Below are 24210 nucleotides of genomic sequence, written 5' to 3'. Positions count from 1 at the left end.
TACCTATCAACCAACCATAGAGTACCTCTCAACTATAAAGTTTGTAATTATATTCACAATTGTATGCACAATACAAAAATGGGTTCTCTCAAGACGAGGACTGTGGCAGCTGACTCAGGCATACAGCATGCTAACAGCCATCACTCTTATCAGCACCAGGACTCATTCAAGCTACTGGAGAAACACGCAGATTGAGCGAGCGAATAGGCCAAAATCTTCACAAGGATCGGTGGGGGCAGAGGAAAACTTGGCACTGGACTCTTTATGGGCTAAGCGCTCAAGGTTAAAATGCTCATCTCACTGGATGGGTAAGCAATGTAACTACAACTTCACATCACAGACCAGAGATGCAGCCCTCTCCCTGTGCAGAATAGCCACCTCACGAGAGCATGTATATATATACATGGAGACATGGTGCCACACAAATTGGTGGAAACATGTCAAAACCCAGGAACGAGAATTGAACACCTTGGCGCTCCGGGGTGGTCGTACCATCACAGAAGAATTCAGTTCCTTGTTTCCATGGGTTTGTTTTTCTGTCTTGATTTGAAAACTCTCGCAGCATCTATTGGGTGAAAGCAATTGGAATCACATGTACTGAGCCAGCCATTGCTTACACATATCAAGAACCGGCAGTGCATTTGCATGTAACGCCTATAAAAAAGAGTAAATGAAGTCAGGAAACAGAACCGAATAAAATAAAAGGGGAAGTGTTATTAGTAATGACCTCACTGTCACTCAACAATATATATCGCTTAGTTTACTTGTATTCCATACCTATGAGAGAAGTCTTATGTTTAGAGACTGCTATGAGGGCAGATCTGTTTCAGGCCGTAAACTTTTCAAGTGTGTTATTTTGAGACTTTAAGTCATGCGTAAATCAAAACTATTAGATAATGGTTGAGCAACAAAATAGGTGGCCTCACATGCGGACTTGAGAAACCTTCACAGGCTTTAGCATTTTCTAATGGATGTGACTAATGGCACCATCCTTAAAAGTTTATGGACCTAGTACTCCCTCCTATTCAAAACATAGGTCGTTTTAGGATTCTAGTTAGCCAAACTTTTTTTAACTTGGCCCATCAATACAAGAAAAGTTACATCAATTGACAACACATAGCTCTGGTTACTAGATTCAAAATGGAAATAAAAACTAGATTCAAAATGGGAAAAAATACTTTCATTATACATAATATTATTTATTTCGAATAATATACTTTTACAAATATTGCAAGTTAAAGTGTCATATTGGACACCTTTGACTTACATTAGGAATCAGAGGGAGTAACCTAGAAAATGTTCGGACTGATATTATCATTAAGGGAATAGGGACCAAACCAGATACCCCCATTACTTCTAGCAACTGATAAGTGCAAGATGCAACATAAAACATAAATTTATACGATAGTTAAGTAGGAAATATCTGTAATCTGTGAAGAAAACCGACCTGATGAGCAACATATTGAACATCAGCAACACTTCCACTTCGTGAAGCTATTTGGAATGCACTTTTTAGACGCCCACAGACAACACAAGCAAGTACTTTCCTGCAGAGTTTAGAAATTATTTAGAAAAGCAAAGGTTCAGAAAACTAATGCATAAGCACCAACGCTTACTAACAGTAAGCATTGTTCAGGCATGAAACAGTGAGATCAGACTCCCACAGACAAAAATGCTGCAGTCTAGTTTATAAATTCATCAAAAATACAAATTAAAAAAAATTGTATCTACTGTTAACAATGGATACCTGTGATTGCTGATTAGCATGTCAATAAGGCGGTCTGGTCTTTCTTTATGCTTGTTCGCATAAACATTTATAGCAGCACCAAGAACCTAGTAAATGCAAGTGAACAAAAATATCAGCAAAGAAATCTGGTAAACCAATCGCATACTTCATAGAACATCAAATAAGGATATTATGCTAAATATTTGACATACTGGGTTAACAGTAAAACAGGTTTCATACATTTTGATAAAGCTAGTATGTTAACAAGCACAATTTAAAGTTTCAAATGCACGTGCCATGAATAATACAAAGAATTTATATATATATATATATATATATATATATATATATATATATTATTCCCTAGATTCAAATCCTGCGAGGACTGTAAAAAAAAGGCATCACCTGATCCCATTCATCATCATCTATAGTTCCCCTTATGTTCTTCAAAAATTCTGTTAATTGGCCACCTTTTTTCCTTTCAGCAAGGGATGCAGCTACACCAGCATAAATATCAACAGCTGACCAAAACAAGCGGTAAGTTAATTTAAGTGTCGAGATTTATACTTCCAAATGTGTTTCAAAAAGCATAATTGCTGAGTACCAAATCAACAGAATGAGGAAAGGTTGAGTCCAATATTTATACCTGGGAGATCAAACTCATGAAGCATTCTGAAAGCTAAATCAAAATGCTTTTCAGCCAGAGTTTCAACAACCATGCACCTTCGCCTGCAATTAATAATTGTAATTTTTTAAAGGGCAAAGTCAACTAAGCACGTCAAAATGATATAAACCATATACACGATATTAGAATAAAAATTAAAACAGTGAGTCCACATACAACAAAACTCTGTTCCAATAAATAAAGCTCATAAATAAAGTAACAGATAAACCAGACAGATCTAAGGTATTAGGCCCAGTCTGAATGGGATCAATGAGGAGGCTGAACTAAATTCCAGGGATGGAGCTTATGGCCAGAGGTGTTCAGCACAGGTACATTAAAGCTGAACCACTGAAAAATGTGAAATCAACTTTGCTATTGCCCCTTTTGTGATAGGATGAGAAAACGATCCAGCACTCCTGGTGCCGTGTGTTTTTTGCCAAGCAGTTCTGGTTCAACTTACTCCAAATAGTCAGCCTGCAAGCCCTAACTCCAAAACATGAAGACACCTCTTTTAATGATTGGTAAGCAAGGATAAATACTGTAGTAGACAGAGAGGTTCACAAAAGGGCTTAATTCCCTCGTCATTTTAGAGGCTTGGTCAATTTGGAAACATCAAAATCGCTGCGTTTTTTATGGTATCCCCCCAAACTTAGTTGGAGGCGCTACTGTTCGCTAAGGAGGAAATGCATCTTTGGAGTATGGCCAGGGCCTGAGGCTTCTCAAAATCGCAGTCATCGCGCCAGAAGAGGATTGCGTTTTATTGTAGTCAGTGTTTGCTTAAGGAAAAGGCATGAATGTAATCTAAGATCTGTGGGTGTGGGTGTTGTAAGGGTTCTTATCCTTCATATAATGATATGCAGCTCTACTGCATGTTCCAGAACTTAGCTACTGTAAGGTGTTGGGATGTAGCCGTCCATAGAGAAATTCAAAGGATTCAGCCTTAAAAGGTAATAGATGACACAAACCTCAGAGTTTCAGGGTCAGTTGGATTCCCGAAAAGGGAAGTTTTCCACTGAGGACCATCTATACTGTTGAGAGCCTTCACAACATCCATCTACAATGCCAACATGTACAATCAGGTTAGGTTTTGAACCAAAAATTGCAAAATCACATGAATCTAGGGCTAACAGAATCTACATTTGCTCTAGCTTTACGCAAGACAGCTGGATACCTATCTCCAAAAGAACCAGTCTCATACGTTGACAATTATTTCAATGCATAAGGAAAAGAAGTCAACAGTTCCCTCACCTGATAGGAAACACGAGTAGAATACTTCATTATTGTTTCTCTGGTCATTTTTCCTGGGGTGCTCTTATTCCGAGCAGACCGCAATACCAACTTTGTAGCCTCAATTGTTCTATCTCGTACAGATAAGGCTTCTTCAAAATGTGTCTGCAATCATAAGAAGCCAAGGCATAAACACAACCAAATAGTTATTTTTGCATTGCACCACGGTCCACTATTTTTCCTTTACTTTTTTACTTTCCATTTCCTTTTGATTCATCATTTGTCAGACTTCATTATTTGGATACTCTAAACACAGGTGGTATTGGAATATGAAACTATATGTAGGTAGATTGAATCGAGAAAACAATCAGGAAACATTTCGGCTTATTGATTTAGAGTCAAAACTGTTTTGATTACAAACTTGCAATTGATATGTCCACAAGGATCCAGGGATCCTGTTCAGATCAGCAGGCTAGACAAAAATCATGCTCCAAAATACAAATCAACAACACATGGTTAGCTGTGCTTTCATACATGTATTCCAAATAGTGCATTAGAGTAGTAAAAATCATGAGCATAAGATGTGAATATACCTTGGCATGTCCCAAATGCCTCAAAGCCTCCTCTTGAGACATTGAATTCATAAATAATTGGATACAACAAAGGCCAGAAGCAACATGGTCATCTTTTAGAACCTGACACATGTTCCATTGTAACTATTAATTGCCACGAAAGTGATGAAACTATTAGAATTCAAATGGTTATTGACGGTACCAAAAAGTTGTAGAGATAATTAAAATGCCGATGTGTTTCACAATAGTTGCAAATGCGGGTAAGAACAGTGTTCATGTACTGGATCACAGGTGTCTCATGATATGCCGGCGATTGTGTTATTGCCCGTATTGTGTTCTCCAGAACAGCCATAGCACCATATCCAAGACATAGATCACACAAGTCATCCATTGTCCCATAGTCAGTTGTTAACGGATCACTCCATGGAACTGAAGACAAAGAAGTTTCCCCTTCAGTGGTCTGTTGACTAAAAGGGAAGAACAGAGAGCAGGCTTCAGAGAAATGGCCATGCCTGAACATGAAAGCAAGAATTTGTGGCCGAGCATACTGCAAATATCCAGAAGAAATAATTAATTCATAATTCAATATAAACTGATGAATTATCGAATCAGAACCAATTTCCTAAAATGGATCCAGGAGTAAACAAGACCAAAAGCTAAATAGGGTTCAAGATTGTGGCTCTGATTGCTGAGATTCTGTAGGAAATTGGTCACCCAAGAGATGAGTAGGGTGAGAAGAATACATGATTCAGATGTCTACAGAGAAATATAAAAAATTGGAGCTGTTGCACGGTGGAACCAGGAAATCTAGAAAGTGAAAAGAAAACTCTAGGGTGACACTGTAGAAACGAGTTTGATCAAGTAGAAAAAAGATATGTACATATCAATGAGTATAAATCTTACATCTTGCAAGTAATGAATACACTCGGCATATCGGACACTGTCAAGATTGCTGCGAGGACCATCTTCAAGGTATGAGGTAGCAGATGTGAATTGGTTGTCTATAGGATCTCTGGACTGTCGGGAGCTCTCAGATCGTGGAAATGTGGATGGCATGTACAGAACATTAAGATAAGCATCAGCAGAAAGGGAATCATCAAAGATGGTTGCCGCGCTCTTTGCCAAATGCTCATACCTGCATTTGTAAGTTCACTACTAGAATCAGAAAAAAAAAATAGGAACAAAATGCAACAATCATGCACACATTTAGATTGCAAAAAATGTAAAAAACCATGTGTTGATTTACTTCAAAAGGTAATTCTATAATATTATAATCTCACTGGATTCTGTAAATACATTACAGTGAAAATTAGCTGTCTAAGTTATATTTTGGAGGCATTTTTTACATTCAAAATGACATTTTATTGCATTAGGAGGTGTAAGTATGCAGCAAACCCAAGTGAACTATGAGTGCTAATTTCATATCCACAGGTTAAAGTGTCACTGTTTACAAATTCAGCATGTTGCAGTGTTTCAAATATTTATCAAAAAATCATGTATCATAAAAGTTCGGTAAACCTGCAAAAAGTTGTAATTCATCCTAGATGTCAAGAATCAAAATAAACAAGCTGTCAATTCAGTATTGTTCATGTGCTAATAGTAGAACTTGTGCTTTTTTTTCAAATTTCAATATCAAAGATGATTTTGAAATTAAATCTTTCTGTATGATTACTTATATTTAGGTCTACTGCTTACATGATTTTTTACAGAATTCTTAAAAAATTGCAACATACATAATAAATCATATTCTCAATAATGGGATGCCAGTTCTCCAGGGCACCAACAAATTGTAAAACCTAGGAAGAATAAACATGGAGACATTGATGTTAATGCCTTTACATGGAACGGACAGAAGAAACATCAACCGGAGGCCCTCCTTCAATTGTGTTGATGATTTCAGTAACAACAGTAGCTGCATCTCCTTTGTACTGTTGAAGTGCTTGCCTGGAAAGAAAATGAACAAATGCAAAGGTTATACATAACAAATAATGAAAAGCACAATCTTGGTTGACAAATTAATGAAATGCTCAAGTTAACAAAGAGGTGAAAGTCAGTGTGCTTGAGATCAGCTTTGCAACCTCATCTCTTTCACAGTATGGATGCAAGTTACTCAAACAAAATTTTCCTCATTCTATCTGGACTGTAACTTTTTAAGCCATCTTAGCTCAGTGACGAATTCAATTAAAGATATAAGCATTTCACCATCTTTCTGAAAAAGAAGGAAAAACACACACTAACAGCTGAAAATCTATATACACCATTCTCAATAAGCATTCTAGCAAGGACAACAGCAGGAAAAAAAGCAGTACATTTTCTGGTAGATGTAAACAGATTAGATTATACTTGCAAGTCAGGAAGATTGTTTGCAGACAGTGAAGAAATAAGGTGGGGCACAATAAATGCTTAATGATGATGTATAAGTAATTTTCTGCTAGAATTAGTGCTCTGTGTATATTCAATACCCTAAACTAAGAAAATGCTTGGGACAACAACACTTCCATCTGACAAAACACAACAAAGGAAAATGATAATTGGTTTTTGGCAACTCAGAGGAGAACCAAATGATCACATACATTATTAAGTTAATCATTTAACTTATGTCTCTTTTCTTCTAAATGGGAACCTATTTTGTGGTTCCCCTCAATATCTGTTCTTTTCATTCTGTAACATGTACAGTGAAAAAGCAGAGAAATTTTCCCTTACTTGAACTTCACTCGGGCTTGAGCATAGTGCTCCATTCGTACTAAAGCATGGCCCCAGGCAATCCATACTGGAAAAGCGTCAATCTGCAATCGGTCACAATATTACATTATCTTATTACCCTGTATACAGTAAGAACGAGAAATAAGTTGTAAGATTCAGTACCTTGCACTTTCTACAAGTATATACAGCCATGCTGTACCGTTCATCACTGACCAATCTGTTACGTAGACTAGTTGAAGATTCTTTGTCAGCGATATCATCAAGCGAGGCAATAATACCTGATCCCAACAGGCTTTGAAGAAGCTCTGCGCGCCCCAACCACATGTCTGCTTGAGCCAGGAGATCAGACAGCTCATCTTGATACTGGCTCCCAGTGCTTGAACTGCCAGTGTCCACAGAAATATCATCAACATCCCTACTTCTTTCAGAACCACTTGACAAATCACTACTCCCAATGAGCTTCTTAAGTAGATTTTTTGCATAAGAGAGGGCCTGAAAAATATAAATTACTGAGTTACAATTAATCTAAAGTATGATACACAAAGTGTCATTTTGCTAGTCATTTTTCAAACCTGTACATAAGTTTCCGTCGCATGATAAGCTCGAGCTATGTTATCCATAGAGGCATCAAGGGGCAATTGTTGGGAGCTAAGCACAATCTTCATCTGAGTCATACACAGTTCAAGTGCACCTTTTGCAGCTACTGACTCATCAGTGCACAAGGAAATTAATGCCTACAAATAGATTCACAAAACATACAGAAAAGATATCATAAAAGTTTTACTGTAAATTTTGGAGACTATGTACAGTTTTATACTTCATACAATCAAGGGTTTAATAAGGCAAGAGAGAGTTGTGCCACATGCGAGTTAGCTAACCTAATCTGGATGGGCATATGGGCCAAGTTAGCTTTATAATAATTTTACTTAACAGACACTACCATTTATGTCCAAGTCATAAAATTAGACCATTTATAAATTTATTAGAAAAAATTATTGTAATAAAATACCCTTTTTCTAACTTTATCAATCTATTAGAAAAGCCATTTATAGGAGCAGTTGCTCAATTATCTTGCCTGGAGAACACAAATCACAATGTAAAGCCAGATAACAAATCTTTGGGGAAATAAATGAAATCATAACACAAATCACTAGTCATTATCTTGCCCTGTCTGATGTTTAGTGACTTTCAGGAACAAAATAACTGCAATCTGCAGATCCTCTTTAAACCATTAACCATATTTGATCATCTAATAACTATACAGATTTGCATTATATATTAGTAGTGGATGATTGGAAAGTGTATGAAAGGACATAAACTATACACGCATATACCATAGTCTTATCTTAAGAAAATTCCTTTCATAGAACAAGACTGAAACACTATCTACCTATAAAATATCAAACTAAGGTTAAAAGATTTAAATTAGGTAACAGGAATTGTGTAACTCCGCCTATGTTTGTTTTTTTCTCGAACACGCAGGAGAGCTATGTATCATTATATCAGGAGAGCTGTGTATCATTATATTAAGAAGAAGAAAGGGTTTGGAAACCCATACAACACCACACAATCACATCACACTCACATGCAGTACTCGCCTTTTATACAACAAATAACTTGACCTCGACCAGATGAGAATAAACACAGAACCTAACGTAGTCCACACTTGGCACTAGAGCGAGGAGATGGGAAATTCCTGAGCCTCAGTCAAGAGAGAGTTGTGCCACATGCATTACATCGGCACCTGGGTGTAGTGAAAAATGAGAAAGGGTCTTCACATCTCACTCGGTGGGTGCGAAGGGTAAGGAAGCTAGTCGAACCAATTAGGATCCATTTGTGTAGTTGGAATGTAGGATCTCTTACAGGTAAGTTAAGGAAGCTAGTTGATACAAAGATTAAGAGGGCGTAAATATCTTATACGTTCAAGAGACTAAATGGAAGGGTCAGAAGGCGAAGGAGGTGGACAATATGGTTCAAGCTTTGGTACACAGGGACAGATGCAAATAGAAATGGAGAGGAGTTTTGATTGATAAAAGCCTCAAGAATGGTGTGGTGGATGTGAGAAGGCAAGGAGAGTGGACAAGCTTGTCATTGGTGATATGGTCTTGAACGTAATTTGATGTTGATGTTGTTGAACAGAAATTGTGTTTGTGGATCAGCAACACCAAACTGAATATCACTAAACTCGTAAATTAAACGACGCCCTAAACTACAGACAATTCAGACCAACGCAAATTTAACTAATGAAGAATAGTAGCACTGGCAGAACATAAAAGCCTAAGACTTTGCAGATATGGAAGTATGGAACAAAAGACGTACCTTGAACAGTGTGATGTCAGGAGAGGTTTCATATCTATGAGATGAACGAGTTGCGTCATCCTTGTCAGGTTCTCCCGTCAACACCCACTCATCAGGAGCAGAGACGAAAGGAAGTTTATCTTGCCCCTCTGAAGGATATACAGGTGTGCGCTCCTCCTGTACACCAGGCAATGCATCCCAAGAGGATCTATCACCTCCTGAACCTGAACTTTTTCTTTTCCGAAGGCTATCTTTTGGGGGTGTTTTAGTGCCACTGTCACGGGGGACCCACGAGAATGCTTTCCGTGCTTCTCTCTGGAAGTTACCAAAACTCTGCACAAAATTTGTTTTAGCTGGAGTGGTGGCCTTTTTTTGTTTTGCTCTTGATGCAGAGATGCTCGGTCGACGTTCCTTGGGAGTTGAACTGACATTAATGGAGATTGCTTTCTTGGCATAAGCAATAATTAACCTATCATCCCTCAGTGTAGGAAATTCTTTCAAAATCTGCAGCCCAAAATATGGAATTTTCCATTAGCAAAATAGCATAAACAAATGAGCACAGACAAAGTTAAGCAGCTAAACAGGGCTTACATAAGAAATAAGATAATATTTTTCTCTAAGATTCAGTGGAGATGAGAACAAGAACAAAAATAGTTGAGATGGAATACCAAAGAAGCAGACTGGAATTGTTTCATCATCAATAGTACTTCTACGATCAACTGAGGGTGTTCATGAAGAGAAGAGCAACGCTGTTGCGATGGCAATGGCAATAAGGAAAGAACACGAAGACCTAATGCCCATGAATTAAGCCGTGCAATCTCAGCATCTGATAGACTCCCAACTGTACGCTTGAGGAAAAAATGTACCTGAAACACAATTAATCAGTATCATTCTAATATAATGTTCAAAAAAAGTATCATTCTAATAGGACACACTCTAGTGCATTTAGCCCATGTGATCAGATCTGGCAACATACAAGAAGCTGCTTTGAACGCAAGTCAGGCAATAGCTTCATAGCACCAATGGCTACAGGAAGAGCGTCATTGGAATCTCTTAAGGTTGACAGAAATCTTGAAGCTGCGGCTGGACCTCCACCATTAAGTGGATCAGTGGTTAGCAGTTTGACAAGCTGGCGGCCTTGCAACTCTCTCCGCAAATCAATTGATAAAGAGGCACTTTCAGCAACCTCTAAAGCAGCGGAAACAGCTCCTTTGGCAGCAAGACGGAGTGCCAAGCCCTCTGGATCAGCTTCACAATCGGCTTCAACCTAACAATATTTAACATTTTCAAATAACAATAGCTTATGACAGGAAAAGGCAATTTATATTTTCAAAGCCAGTCCCTATAATGCAGCAAAAGAATATATTCGGTTTACCTCTTGCCATCTGGTGTAGTGGTCATCAGCACTCATAATATGACCATAACGCTGTAAAGATTGCTTCATGTGCAGCACCTGTTACATCATGATGCAGCCAAAATTATCAAGAAAGAAATGCTAAAATCAGATTGATAGAGCTTAGATTTTGAAAAATAAAACAGTTGCCCGATGGCATGATAGAGCAGCCTACAGCACCGAACCCCAGGTTGTTATGTGAAACATTATTATTAGCTAGATAGGTCATTTAAGCTATATGTATTGAAATTTCTTTTACTGGCATGTATAATCATGGTTCGATCAGACACAGCATACAGTACAATTTTCAAGATATAAAGTGCTGACTTCAAAATAATGAATCCAAGTCAAACTACCTCACTCCGCATGGGATCATTCTGAGTTAAGTGGCACATGCACATAGTAAGGACATTAGAGGCGGGATCAAGGTCCCAACTGCGCAGATACTTTAGAGCAAGCTGAACTGCAAGTTTTTTGTCTCTTAGCCTCAAGCAGTACTGCCAAGTATCACTCCCAAGATTGTGAGATCCATATGCACGAATTTGTCCTGTGCCCTGACTTCTGTCTTCCTTTTGTTCGATGAGCAATTGAAGCAATTTATCAGATGCTCCGTTGCGCAAACAACGATCAGATACAGCAAGAGCATCAGTTAGTTTTCCTTCAGTAATTAGCCTGCAGGAACACAGTAATCCAATCATCACATACAAATTAACATGGATAGCCTTTTAATAGCATGCTAATTTTTGGACAAACAGAAACTGAGCCCAGCTCAGTTGGTGGAACTGGATGTACACCCACACCATCCAGGTTTGAGTCCTCTTTGTCTCAAATTTGGCCAACCTAGTTCATTCTAGGTTGGTCGAGGTTTTTTTTGCAACAAATGGTTAGTTCTCGTTCTTCAAATGCCACATTTATCTATGGATGGACAGCTATGAAGAAACTGCATGATACCAAAATAATAGGCACAGCTTGTTCCAAAGGCTATTTCACCAAAGGACATTTTTGGCATTGCAGTTAAAATAATTAATAAAATAAAGGTGGCACCCATAAAGACAAATGTATACCCTTATAAGTGGTACATCAATGCAAAATAAGAAAGATTATATGGAGATGCACAAAAGAGCAAGTAGCTGCCAAACATGAAATCCTGTTACCTCTCAACAGCTTTTTCATATGGTCCTTCATTCTCCCAATCAAATGAAATAAAAGCGGTTGGCTCTAGTCTAGTGTCTTCATGTTTAGGGGATTCTAGCGGACCTGAAGTAGCGTTCCCGCTTATTATAATATCGTCAAGCTCCGATTCACCATCACTATCATGCTCGCGGGCTCGCTTCATAGAAAACTTTCCCTTGGATTGATGCAAAGAGACTTCATTTTCAGATTTATCTGTCACGGACGACTCAGATACTCGATGAAGATTAGACTGCATCTGTATCCACCGGTTCAAGGTTGGATATCTACAAAGAACTTAGATAATTAAAAAATGAAAAAGGTTAGCATGTGATAGTTTAAAATGTCTAACCATCACCTCTCTGATTGCTCGAGAGCAAATTCAAAAAATGATCTCTCAATTTCAGGGGCTTGTGTTGTATCTTTCACATAAGTAGGAGATGATTCATTGTCACCAGATAGTATGCTACTTCCAAATACACATGCCAAAACTGCTCTAACTGATGATAACTGGGCTAAATGCTTCACCAAATTTAACTGAAGAGGATAGAGGGGTTCTTGACGAGAAGACAATGATGAATCATGTGCACTCCATCCTTGAGCAGGAGGAAGGGACTTTGGAATGGCGCATGGTCTGTTTTCTGAACTAATATTACAAAGGATAGGTATAATGGGAATGCAAGCCCATCCATGTCCTGTTCGTGGAGGTAAAACAGGTGGCACACATGCTGATATAATCTCGTGCACAAAGTCAGCACCCATTGTGTCAGCTACCTTTGCAGCCGCATCAGTACTTCCACGCTCAAAAACTAAGCGAGTTAATAGCTGCATGCCAAAACAAAATTGTTGAGTTCTGAGTGGCATTGAGTAAAGTAACATGTATTAGCTAAGTAGTAATGCCAAGAATGGTATTCAAAGGGACAATAATTTAGCTTTATGAAATGACTATATTGTAGTTTTGACATTAGAACAATGAAGTAAGAGATCATTTTGTACAAAATGCCAATATATTTAATGTCTTCGTAATCGTATCTCAGTTAGCAACCTTTTTAGATTTTTCAGATAATGTTTTCCAGAATGCTGAACTCAACCAACGTACACCATGATAATTATCAGATTTTTCATTATGATGCATATAATTGCCATTGACATGTTCCATTAAATGCTACCTAGAGATTCACCCACGTAACCTTGTGCAGAAACCCTATCATTTGCTATGTTACCAAAAAAAAAATGATGGTTTGATCTGAGATCCCAAATTCACTCAGGACAAAGACGTATCTCAATATCTGAAAGCCTAGAAAGTTAATCATCCATTGACATTGAAACATGGACCACTACTGCTCCAGTTTGTTAGCTACAAAAACTTCCTTACATGTACCTGCAATTAAAGAATATAGAAGGCAAGTGTTCCATTGCAATCGGGTTGGGAGAAAGAAAATATTCAATATCTGAAAACCTAGAATCTTATCTATCCCTTGCGACACGGAACCCTACAAAAGCTCTGATTTGTTTGCTACAAAAAAATCCTTATTCTTTACTGTTAATGAATGAAAGTCGAAGACAAATGCCATTACAACAGGGTAATGGTTGACTATATAGAGTTCAAATACATGTCATCCTCCATATCTTCCAACTAGGAATATTAACCCCCTCCCCTGTAGTACAAAACAAGGTATTCAATGCCCCCCCCCCCCCCCCCCCCCCCCCGGTTTTGCTGACACAGTGCTGATCCCACATGTCATCTTTCAATGCCCCCCTCTCTCAAAAAATCATTTCAAATATGCATATGTTACGGACTTTCATTGAACATATGAGTATAAGAAAAAAAAACATTAAAAAAGGTACGGATTTGAGCTTACATCTTTTGGCCATTCGTAGACTAATGAGAAGTAGTTGAAATCATGAGTCGTGTCAGTTCCATCGACTATGTCACCAATGGTTGCAATATATATTATGAAGTTTGATAAATATGTTGATGGCTTGGTAGATAGAGGACCCATGTATCTATTTGTAGAACCTTTGTGTTCTGAACTGCTTTCCGGAACATTTGAAGATGCAAGGTCACTCCTAGATGCTTGTTTCAGGATCCTAAGCCCATGACCAAGGACTACACCTTTCTCAGAACTCAAAACATCTTTCTTTTCTAAGTTGACACCTTCTTTTGCATAAACACTATCAAAGTCTTCATCAACAATAGCTCTAGCAACATTGTGAAGTTTACCTAAAACAGAAATGTCAAACGTGCTGCCAGAACATCACAACAAAATAATTTAACATTCAACTGAATCAACTGAGATATTACCACTCAAGAATTGCCGCTTTCCTTTGAAGGCGTCATCAATCATTTGGTGAAGAAGCCCAAGAGGACGTTGCTTTTGTCCAACTCTGCTAGATTCAGTTGACGAAGAGATGCTCATCTCGGTAAAAAACACTTGAAGATATGGAAGAGGTTCCTAAATGAGAACAAAAGGTATATTTAAAAGCAAGTATATGGTTGTTTAGCTGTATCAAATGCTGAACAGAAATAAAAGCCACAAATATAATCAATTCGTGCTGCTTTTTTATGTAAACTGTACATTGGATTATTCTAAGAAGTATGTAAAGAAGTGATAAGCCTTTAATATAAGCAAAGATGCTGAAAATGTCACTGTTTTTTTCATAGGCACAATAGACAAAAACTAAACAAGTGGGGAAGTCGAGCAGAAGATCAAAGATCCAGTAGTTCGTTGATTACTTACAAATAAAAGCTTACCAGATCCACGATGTCATGCAGACGCTGAAGGATGCGCTTTATCACTGATATCGTAGCAAGTTCTTGGATCTGATCCCAGTAAGCTGCGCCTTCTTTTGGGGAGCTGCCTGGAAATATTTCAGATAGCAAGCTTGTTGCCTGTATATGAGGAAAAGGAGTGTGAACTTATGTCGTCATGCCAAAAGCAACAAAACCATGCAATCGAGACTGGGCAGATAGAACAACACTGCAATTGGGACCACTATTATATAGCAAAATTGTGTAAAAGGAATTCAGGCACAAATAAAAAGGAAATAATTCAAAGGATTTGTTCGAATTGATAGCTGGACAGGCTTCAGCAGAAAAACACTTGAAGTTGAGCACACTAGGTTTCACTGCTAACAACTGTAATTATTTACAATCAGGCAACCTCCTAGTGTAGGATTATGACTAGCGAAATCATATGTCAATGGGGTAGGGTGTTAAACATAATATTTTAGATGATAAGTATATGAAATAATCAAATGCACAAGCCAGATAAGGGAACTAGTATTCCCGTTTACTGGCACATTCATTCCTCCATATGCTCAATCTTCCAAGAAAATAAAAATTAGTTATGGATGTCCTAGTGCACAAGCAAATGGATACACATGCATTCCTAGTTTTTCCTATTTTAAACGTACAGAAGACACCATGCATCAGTTTCCTTTTTTGGATCATGTAGTACAGGGTACCTTGGTGACAAAAAGAGAAAAAAAATAAAGATGAGGCACTATGCTACACTCATACTCCAAAGCAAGAGTGAAATTAGCAGCAAACCCAATCCACATTAGTCTAATGGTAGAGTACACACAAAAAAAAGAAGATACAACAACGGTCATTTCCAATACTATATGCGAGAGTATGATGCAGAAATGCACAGCTGATAATGCTTACCTCATCAAGAAGAAATCGGCACATATCACCTGACCTAGCAGATGTTGCAGCAACATCAACACAAAGTAGAATCTGAAAGTTCAGATATTATTTTTTGGCCAAATATCAAGAATGTGTATCATTGATATTACTCAATGCAGATAAAAGAGAATTCCTAACCGTAGTTAGAGAACCAAGCTGAGCACGTAATGACAAAATATCCAATTCCTGTCCCGCATTGTTATTGGTAGCACGATTCACCGCATCTTCAACCTGAAAAGGACAACAAAAGTAAGGAAATGAGATGCATCTGACCTTGATACAAAAATGACATGTTTGCTATAAATAATCACATTCAGCTGTTTTACAGTTATTTTTGAAATATTAACTGAGTACCTAAAATTTGAAATCCAAACATTCTAACCGAATATGAACAATTGCAGATCAAGGTTCCAAAACCTAAGAGCACATATCAATATTTAGCTCAGCAGAAAAGCGAACGAAAGAATGTAATACAGCAGAAAGATTTACATGACTCGATGGCTGAAGAAGTACTGAACATGGCATGCATTGAACAGATGAATATCAAGCTAGCAGTCAGCCAGTCACTTTGTCAGTCTTTACAAGAAACAAGATGTGAGTGCATTTTTTTTTAAGAAAAACTAACATCATTGTATTTGGTATGCTGCATTTTATAGGACGCCTCAATTTTAATACCATGGTATTTTCAGCTCCTTATAAAAACTCCAAAAATACCACGTATCCAAACAGGCCGTTGATACGTTTTAAATATGTTACGATAAGAGTTTAGTAGCCAAGTATGCACTCTGGAGGATGTAAATGTCACTTTTTCTGTGAATGAAACCAAGGTAGCATATGGCAGTCCATAACTCTCAAGCTTTCCCTGTTGCCGACTTATCTTCCCCATACCTCTCCTCCCACTGTTTGTGAGAGAAACTTCCAGCACAAATGGCAGAGGAGTAACTTAGTTCCATGTGCAAAGTACATCGAGAAAAAAGAAAATCGAGCACATTGTATCTACAAAGCAACTAATAAAATTGCATGTGTAAGCATACCAATGCTCTTTTATATGCGCCAGCTACCCATTCAGCTAGTTCAAGAGAGGCTTTATCCTCGGCGGGTAAAGAAAATCTCTGTACAGCTTCTTCTCCTATATCATAGTTTTCCCTTTGCATGCATCTGTCACGAATTTGAATGGTGAGAAGTTCCCCACAACCATGTGTCATAACATATTGACATGCCACATAGACGCATGCATACATGCACGTACGCACATGCACAGAGAACAGAACTCAGAAACAAGATAAATAAAATCTCACAAAAGTAAAAGAGTAAGTTACATTATATTAAAGAAATATTAAAGGTGCAAACATTTAACAATGTCAAAGAAACAAAAGGAAAGGTCAGAGACTCTGGAGATCAATATTATATTTTTCCAGTATTTTCTTCAATACAATAATGCTTTTTTTCATATTAGTCCGCAATATATTATTGACCCATTGAGAAAGGTTATACATCTCAGTACCCTTGGCCCATGGAATGTAAGCAACTCCCAGGATTTGAGTACAATAGCCCATTATATAGGGTTCAGATGAGCAAACATGCCAAATTGGAGATGAGTACAGAAAAGCTCTAGTGTTTCAGATGAGATTATACAAGTCTGAGAAAATAAGTGTCACGTTTAATGCCAAGCTACCATCAACTCTGCAGTGATATGCATTCCCATGCATTTATATTATCCTAAAAGTGCACAGCCTACTGATGCTGTGAAGCATCAATGTAACATAAAAATTAAAAACTATTTTAGAATGGTAAAAAGCTAGGCCAGGGCCACAGAGAATAGGCAGGGATGCTTAGCTCTATGCAACTCACTGGCCTTAATACTTAAGATAAAACATGTACATACTTCTAGCCCCACAAAACTTCCAACTTAAAAATTATACTGGGAATTGCACAATGAGATCACACCAAAGCATAATCCTTTGGTAAAGCATAAAAAAGGTGAACACAACAGAATATAGAAAAAACAAAGTATATCATAGAAAACTCACACATTTAGTAACTTTGAAGGAGCGGCATGTAGAAGAACTAATGCCTCCTTCCAACTCCATTGCCGCTCGGAAGGAGGTTGAAGGCGTTTTAGAACAGATAGACGCCAATCTAAGTCTTCAATGGAATGTTTGGCATGTTTGAGCCTCCATTCTAATGCTTGCCTACCAGCAGGTGACAGACTAGTACTGGACAGGTGATCCATATCAGGGCCTTTCACTTGGAGATTATGACTAAGTATATCAAGTAGAAGCCCAACAAAATATATCACCATGTTCTTTCCCTCAGATTCAATATTACTTTCATGGCATTCATGAGTGACATAGCACTCAGAAGGGACTGCTTGAGACAGTTTCACACAGTCATCCATATGTAACAATGATAATATAATGCTGACCATGAAAATCTGCAAAACAACATGGAAAAGTGAAGCTCAATAGCATAGGAACCCCATTGAAATTGCAGTTTGAGTCGGCATGATCTTCAAAACTAAACTTTTACCATCAAATTCCCTATAGCCTATTGTTCATATCAACAAAATCATGAAGGGAAGTGCTTTCAAATATGAGTTCAATGATGCCAATCAAAAAGTCAACAAATTGTTAGATTTGTTATTTATCAAAAATCATGAAGTCTGAATCTTGAAAAACATAAGCTCCTTTTAAAGGAAAAAGAATAAATATTAGGTTGCTCCTAAGGTATGTAGAACTGATAATTCCATGGCTTTGCTACTTTGAGGAATAAAAATATGCATTTGCCAAAAAAAAACATGCACCTGAATAAGAACATATCACAGAAGACCCAACCTTTCTTGGAGTACTTTTGATAGCCTCCACAAAATTTTGCATCTCCCTCAGATATGATAACGCTTTATGATAATAACACTCATTCCCATCAGCTGCACACTTCTCCATCTCTCCTAGAGCAAGCACAACTGACTGAAGAGAATATCGCATGTGCATCAGTTCAATATCATGCATCCTGTCACACGAAACAGACCGCTCATTGGAAAATAAAGCCAAACATAAGTGAAGAATACACAAAAATATTTCATTCTTCTTTTGGCGTAGTAGTATTAAGAAAACTTCTAACATGGCTTGACCGCTAAAGGCATTAGCAAAGTGGACAAAAGGCAACTCAACGACTGCTCAAGAAGGTTAAATATGGGAAGAAATTTATGCATCAGGGAGCATGAAGCATAATAGTTGAGATTACATTGCTGATTGTATAAACCCCAAATAAAGAAAATAAAACATAGCAGCCAACAGAAAATCGCAGCAGAGATGTTTATGAACCTCTTCCAAGCTGCAGTTGCTGAAGGAAGTGGCTGCATACCAACAAGCTCGATTGCATCTTGAAATTTTATTCCTGGGACTACGTCAAATAGCACCTGATAGTTAAGGAAAAGTAATTATGAAAGAACATCACGCCATCAGCTAGGAAAAGAAAGGTTCCTTTCGAGCCAAACAAGACACAAGAGGATAAATGATACAATCATACAAAAGTACTAAATAGGTAATATATATGCAAATGAGCATGCAACATGTGAAGCACATGTATGAGATGAGAGAGAAATTAGAACTCACTCTCATGGGAGTCTGAACAGCTAGCCGCTCAAGTATCAAGTTCTCGACAAAAGGGTCTAATATTTCTGCATTGTTAACATCTGAACCTTGATCTTGTTGGGGAAACAATAACGAATTCCTCAAATTCCATGGGTGGCCAGAATTCACACTTGAAACAAAACATGCAAGATCCAGATGAAAGCATAAAAGATCACACAAGTACTCCTCGCAGGATGTCTGCAAAAATAAATTGCCACAATCCTCACATATCAAAGAAGAAGAAGAAGAAAATCAGTGACAGAGGAAGTACCTCATCTGTCTGACTACGGTAATTTGAATATTCCTGTAGTCGTAGAGCTTGGGATTTGCTTGTCCAGAACAGCTGCATTAGCTTTCTCCGTAGAGCTGTTTTACCCTTCAGAATATCCCACCCCAAGACAGCAACCAATGGCTGGAGAAGGGGGAACAACGAAACAACCTGCAGAAAGCCACTTGCCAGAAGATACTAATGAGGCGACTAACTGGTGGAATTTGATATGAAATGTTCATAGCAGAAGGAAAAAAACCATGGGGGTATCCCGTTGAAATTTGACATACATCAACAGCTTCTTGAAGCTGCTCCCTCTTAATTGATGACAAAGCAGTTTCCAAGACAACTTCAAGCATATGCTTTCCAGAGAGTCGACAATAATGGTAGAGATCTTTCTTGCAGGATGTTATAGCTGCATCCAACAAGGTCCTGTCATCTGAGTCAGTACCCCTCTCCAATGACAATGTTTCCACAAATTTTGTGAAAGGGAGAGGCATCCCATTAGCATCAGAGACATTATGATCTTCAATTTCTTCAGAAACAATGTCATCCAGAATGAGCTAGAAATAATATAAACGAAAATTAGCATCATCCAAGAGTAAGCATGCAAAAAAATGCAATCTAGAAGGTAATAATTGATATTATGTTAGAGGCAGTGGTATTGGGGTCACAAGAAACCTGGAATTTCAAGGAATAAATTCAAAACTGTGGCCATCTACATCTAAAATTTTGGCCTAAAGTACAAATAAATATCATAAGAAACAAACAAAAAGGCACTCAGGAGTCAGGATATGTGCTATTCAAGGCCTAAAGTGCGTATGAAAATGTTAAAGAGCCAAATTTATGTCACAAATGGGGGAACAGAATGGTTATATGACACGAGGTGCAGGTTATCAATCAGGAAAGGAAAAACTGGAAGAAATTGAATAGGCAAAGGGGTTCATAGTGAAGAATGCCAGCAAGAGATGATAGGAGAATTTGTAATTACCTGAACGAGTTGCACCAGCTGGGGACTAGTAGACTGAAGAGCTGCGCCGTACATTTTAGTTATTCTATCCCGCAACTGAGACCACCTTCCACCATAATTGGATGCTTTTGTCCAACCCTTTCTGAAAAGCTCTGATATGATAACCCTGTGCACGAAGAAGTTGATTTCAGCAATCTATTAAGTGTATCCATATTCCAGATCCATCACTAAACTGAGACCAGTACACATGATATGTAATTAGATTGATCGTTTTCATGTCTTAATCTGGAACCAATTGAACATGTCTAATCTGAAACCAGAAACATGAATGTGATGGTTCTTTCTCAAAACCTACAAATGTTATAGAATGCTGCTCTGCATGGCTCTAGCCATTACCAGTTTACATATGCTGCTACTAATGGCTGTAAAACGATATTAAATCCTGGCCAACTCCACTACGAAACACTAACTGTAACTCAACGCTACTACTGTCCTTACTATTTCCACAGATGATTCTACATGTTTATTAAATGCTCAAGTTGCACTAGCTAGTGTTGAAATGTTACTTAAAAAGATGTATACTCGATTAATATTATTTAGAGATTACTTGTAATCATCCTCCTCCACGCCATGATCAAGACAAAGAAACCGGAGATGACCAGCAGCACCGTCAAGATCATCCTCTGCAAGGAGTGTCTTCATGGAGTCCAAGTGGGCAAGCTGCACGTTCTGCCGCAGCCACAGGAGCACGTCCGCGCCGAAACCCCCGTCCAAGCCGATCTGCCTCGATATGCCCACACACAATGCGTCAAGCACAAGGGCGTTATCGAGGAACACCCCCCACAGCCTCCTCAGATCCTTCTCGGTGACAGGGGCCTCCTCGACAATAGCAACGGCCTCCCCTCCGCCTCCCTCGACCTCGCGCCTCAGCCTCACCACCCCCAAATCAAGCAGCCTCGTGAGGGTCTCCCTGGCCTCGGCGCCAACGGCGGGGTCGTCGGCGATGGGCTGGAGGAGGACGAGGAACTCGGCCTTGAGGCGCAGCGCCTCGGGGTTGGGGGTGGAGGGGAGGGCGGCGAGCTCGAGCGCGGCGAGCCAGGCGAGGTGGGACGGGGACGGGCAGGCGGGGGGCGCGGACCAGAGCACGCCCGGGACGCGGCCCCCCGCGGCGACGACCGCGCGGAGGAAGTCCGCGGCGAGCCCCGGGTCGGCACGGCGGCGGAGGCTGAGGAGCGCCGCGCGCAGGGCCTCGAACTGCCCGAGGAAGAGGTGGTTCGCGGCCACGCGCGCGAGGAGCGCGGCCTCCCGCTCCGACGCGGCCATGGCGAGGAACCCCCGAGAGCGGCTAGGGCGCCCGGGATCACGATGCGGCGGCGAGCATGTCGGTGCGCCCGTGGGGATAGAAGCGGCAGTGAGAAGTAGTAGAGAGTTCGAATTTGTGAAGGGCCTGCTTGCTTGTGTGGCGCGGTTTTGGGGAGAGACGGAGGAGGAAGAAGGCGATGCGAGAGACGGGAGCGAAAGGCCTGGATGACTGGATCCTCAGGATCTGTGCGCGGTGAGCCTGTGCCGGTCCTTCCTCGTTTTTTTTTCCTTTGAATTCTTTTTCCCCTTCCATGGGCAAGAAGCCAAGATCTGCATATCAACGGATGGATGTCTCTTTCTGGTACTGGATGCCAGCTGGGGCAATCGCGGCTGTTGATTTGCGGATGTTTATGGGAGCGCACCTTCTATTGCATTCTTGATACTTTGAACTCCAATTATAATTTTACCCTCATTTTTATCGGCTTTGTGATTTTACCACCTTCTTTTTGAATTTGAAGAGAAAGTTTACCCCTACTCCCTTAGCAGCATCTAACGGTGTCGAAAGAGCTGAGATGAGACAAGTTTGCCCTTGCGAATATGCCTCTATTTTTTTTTAACTTAGTGATTTTACCCCTATTTGAGATCAAATATTTAGACAATATTAGAATACTTGAAAAACAATCCCTACTATCCAAATTACCATCACTAAACTTTAAGTACACTCGGTTGCTTGCTTAGATTTGGCCCATGAACTCTTCTGTGATTATCAAAACTCTAGAGAACTAAAGTTAAGATGTGCTGAGATTCTAGAGAACTCTAATAGCCTTCACCCTGAAAAAAAATAGCGGCGCCTTCAGATTGCCCATGCGCTGGCCTCGCACCGCGCCAAATCCCCCCGCCTGCCATGCGCCCAGGACCCGGCTGCCCGCGCCTCGCGTCCAATCCCGCAGCTGCCCATGCGCGTAGGACCCCCGCCGCCCGCGCCCCGCGGCCCATCCCCCGGCTAGCTGTGCGCCCAGGCCCCCGGACGCCCACGCCTCCAGGCCGCCTGCCCCTCATGTCGTTCGCCGCTCTCCAGCCACTGGAATCAGCCTTGGTCGCCTGCTGGCCGCCGAAAATCCCGCCGTCGGCCGCCCTAGTCGGAACCACAGCCGCTGCGGCTGCAAGACCAAGAGAGAGACGTTGGGAGAGAGACTGGGAGAAAGTGAGGCATCGAGAGGGGGGACGGGGAAGAGAGGGAAAAAGAGGCAGTTTTGTCTTTTCAACATATTATGAAGGATTTTTGTAATTTTTTTAAATCGTTCATTCTGAATGCAGCTAAAAGAGTCAGAAATAGGAGTAAATAGAGCGTTCATTTTGAAAAAGCAGGGGTAAAATTACAAAGTGGACAAAAATGAGAGTAAAATCACAATTGGAGTTTAAGGTAGGGGTAAGAACTAAGTACTCCCTTCTTGAAACGGCTGTTGATTTGAGACTAACGCTCTAGTTTTCCCTTTCTTCTTCTAACGAAATTGAGGCTGAAGTTATAGATATATAGGATTTCTGAAAGTTTTGTTGATTCTAATTATGAGTACTGGACTTTTCTTTTACATGTTATTAAGTCTAGTTTAAGAAGTTAAGAACTAAGATTACACACATTTCTGCCTGTACTATTGCGGTTGTCAATTACAAGTGAGCCAAGAGCATAAAAAGTTAGATAAACATCAGAGAAACCTCTATAAATTTCCCCATTATAGTAATATTCTATTTATTTGTGATCACATATCATTCAACACTAGGTGCCATTTAAAATTGTTTTGCATACAAGTATACAGCTCACACTATGCAACCTGGACGTACCCTTGTTTTCCCACTTGTTCTCTGGTCATTGGGTGGATGGTTTGCAGTGATGAAAAATTACTAACGTAGGCATTTCCAACACGCCTTTGAGTTAAAGCTTAGGCCCCCTTTGGTAGGGCTTCCTGACCGGCTTCACCACCGGCTTCTGGTCAAGCCCTGCCAAAGGGCTAGAGAAGAAATGGCTTCACCATGGGAGCCCTGCAAAATGCGGTGATCGGAGTCGTTCGATCGGGAGGAAGCCGAAAAAAGTGGCTCCCCATGGCTCTTCCCCGTCCGCGGGGGCAAAGTTCCAGCTTTGGCCCCTAGAGTAGGGAGGCGGGGGCGGAGGCGGAGGCGGAGGGGAGAGGGCGAGGTGGTCGCTAGCCGACGAGCGTAGTCGCCGACAGCCGATGGGGGGCAGGGGAGGCCGGACCCGGCGGATGGCCGGCACAGCCCGCGTAGGGGAGGTGGCATGCCGGCGGGTGCTGGGGAGGTCGGACCCGGCAGTTGGCCTGTGCAACCGCGTAGGGGAGGCCTGACGCGGTGGCCAGCGGGCGCAGCCGCGCAGGTGAGGCCGGCGCAGGGGAGGTGGGAGGCTGGCGGGCGCAGGGGACGACAGTGCAGGAGAGGCGGCTGGCGGGTGGAGAGGGACGACGGTGCGGGAGAGAATGGATAAGAAAGAGAGAGAGGATGGGAAATATAAGGAGGGAAAAATAATAGGAAGGGAAAAGAAAAAAAGGGAAAAGAGATGAAAAAAAGAAGAAAAAAGAAAAAGA

General features: G+C 40.2%; 1 protein-coding gene across 2 annotated transcripts; it reads right to left on the bottom strand.

Annotated features, from left to right (window-relative positions):
• Positions 1 to 21850, bottom strand: LOC117858330 (uncharacterized). Of its 2 annotated transcripts, XM_034741378.2 has the most exons (35): positions 20922 to 21850; positions 20336 to 20480; positions 19635 to 19907; positions 19348 to 19515; positions 19059 to 19274; positions 18768 to 18862; positions 18279 to 18453; positions 17475 to 17878; positions 16479 to 16602; positions 15583 to 15675; positions 15424 to 15495; positions 14509 to 14646; positions 14059 to 14209; positions 13616 to 13977; positions 12112 to 12578; positions 11738 to 12040; positions 10940 to 11255; positions 10566 to 10643; positions 10167 to 10457; positions 9859 to 10056; positions 9212 to 9694; positions 7465 to 7626; positions 7055 to 7384; positions 6893 to 6975; positions 6029 to 6133; positions 5093 to 5324; positions 4392 to 4736; positions 4211 to 4312; positions 3639 to 3782; positions 3356 to 3444; positions 2373 to 2455; positions 2132 to 2247; positions 1748 to 1833; positions 1448 to 1547; positions 1 to 654 (listed from the first exon to the last, which is right to left on the bottom strand). In XM_034741378.2, the coding sequence occupies exons 1-35, from the start codon at positions 21635 to 21637 to the stop codon at positions 589 to 591; spliced, it is 7311 nt and encodes a 2436-aa protein (XP_034597269.1). In that variant the 5' UTR covers positions 21638 to 21850; the 3' UTR covers positions 1 to 588. The 2 variants fall into 2 exon arrangements, with proteins under 2 accessions (XP_034597269.1, XP_034597270.1); XM_034741379.2 differs by lacking the exons at positions 20336 to 20480; positions 20922 to 21850 and having other exon boundaries at positions 19348 to 19528; positions 19635 to 19753.
• Between the last annotated feature and the right edge of the window lie 2360 nt (positions 21851 to 24210).

This window comes from Setaria viridis, chromosome 5 (genome assembly GCF_005286985.2).
Source record: "Setaria viridis chromosome 5, Setaria_viridis_v4.0, whole genome shotgun sequence".
Classification (NCBI taxonomy): Eukaryota; Viridiplantae; Streptophyta; class Magnoliopsida; order Poales; family Poaceae; genus Setaria; species Setaria viridis.
This window is presented reverse-complemented; position numbering and strand designations above follow the sequence as displayed.

Excerpts from the sequence above, each read along its gene's own strand:
- LOC117858330 (XM_034741378.2), bottom strand. The coding sequence starts at position 21,637 with ATGGCCGCGTCGGAGCGGGAGGCCGCGCTCCTCGCGCGCGTGGCCGCG. Across the intron at positions 16,603-17,474 it reads CCTTCAAAGTTACTAAATGT|ATGCATGCAAAGGGAAAACT; the intron begins GTGAGTTTTCTA and ends AATTCGTGACAG. Across the intron at positions 4,313-4,391 it reads ATTATCTCTACAACTTTTTG|GTTCTAAAAGATGACCATGT; the intron begins GTACCGTCAATA and ends AACATGTGTCAG.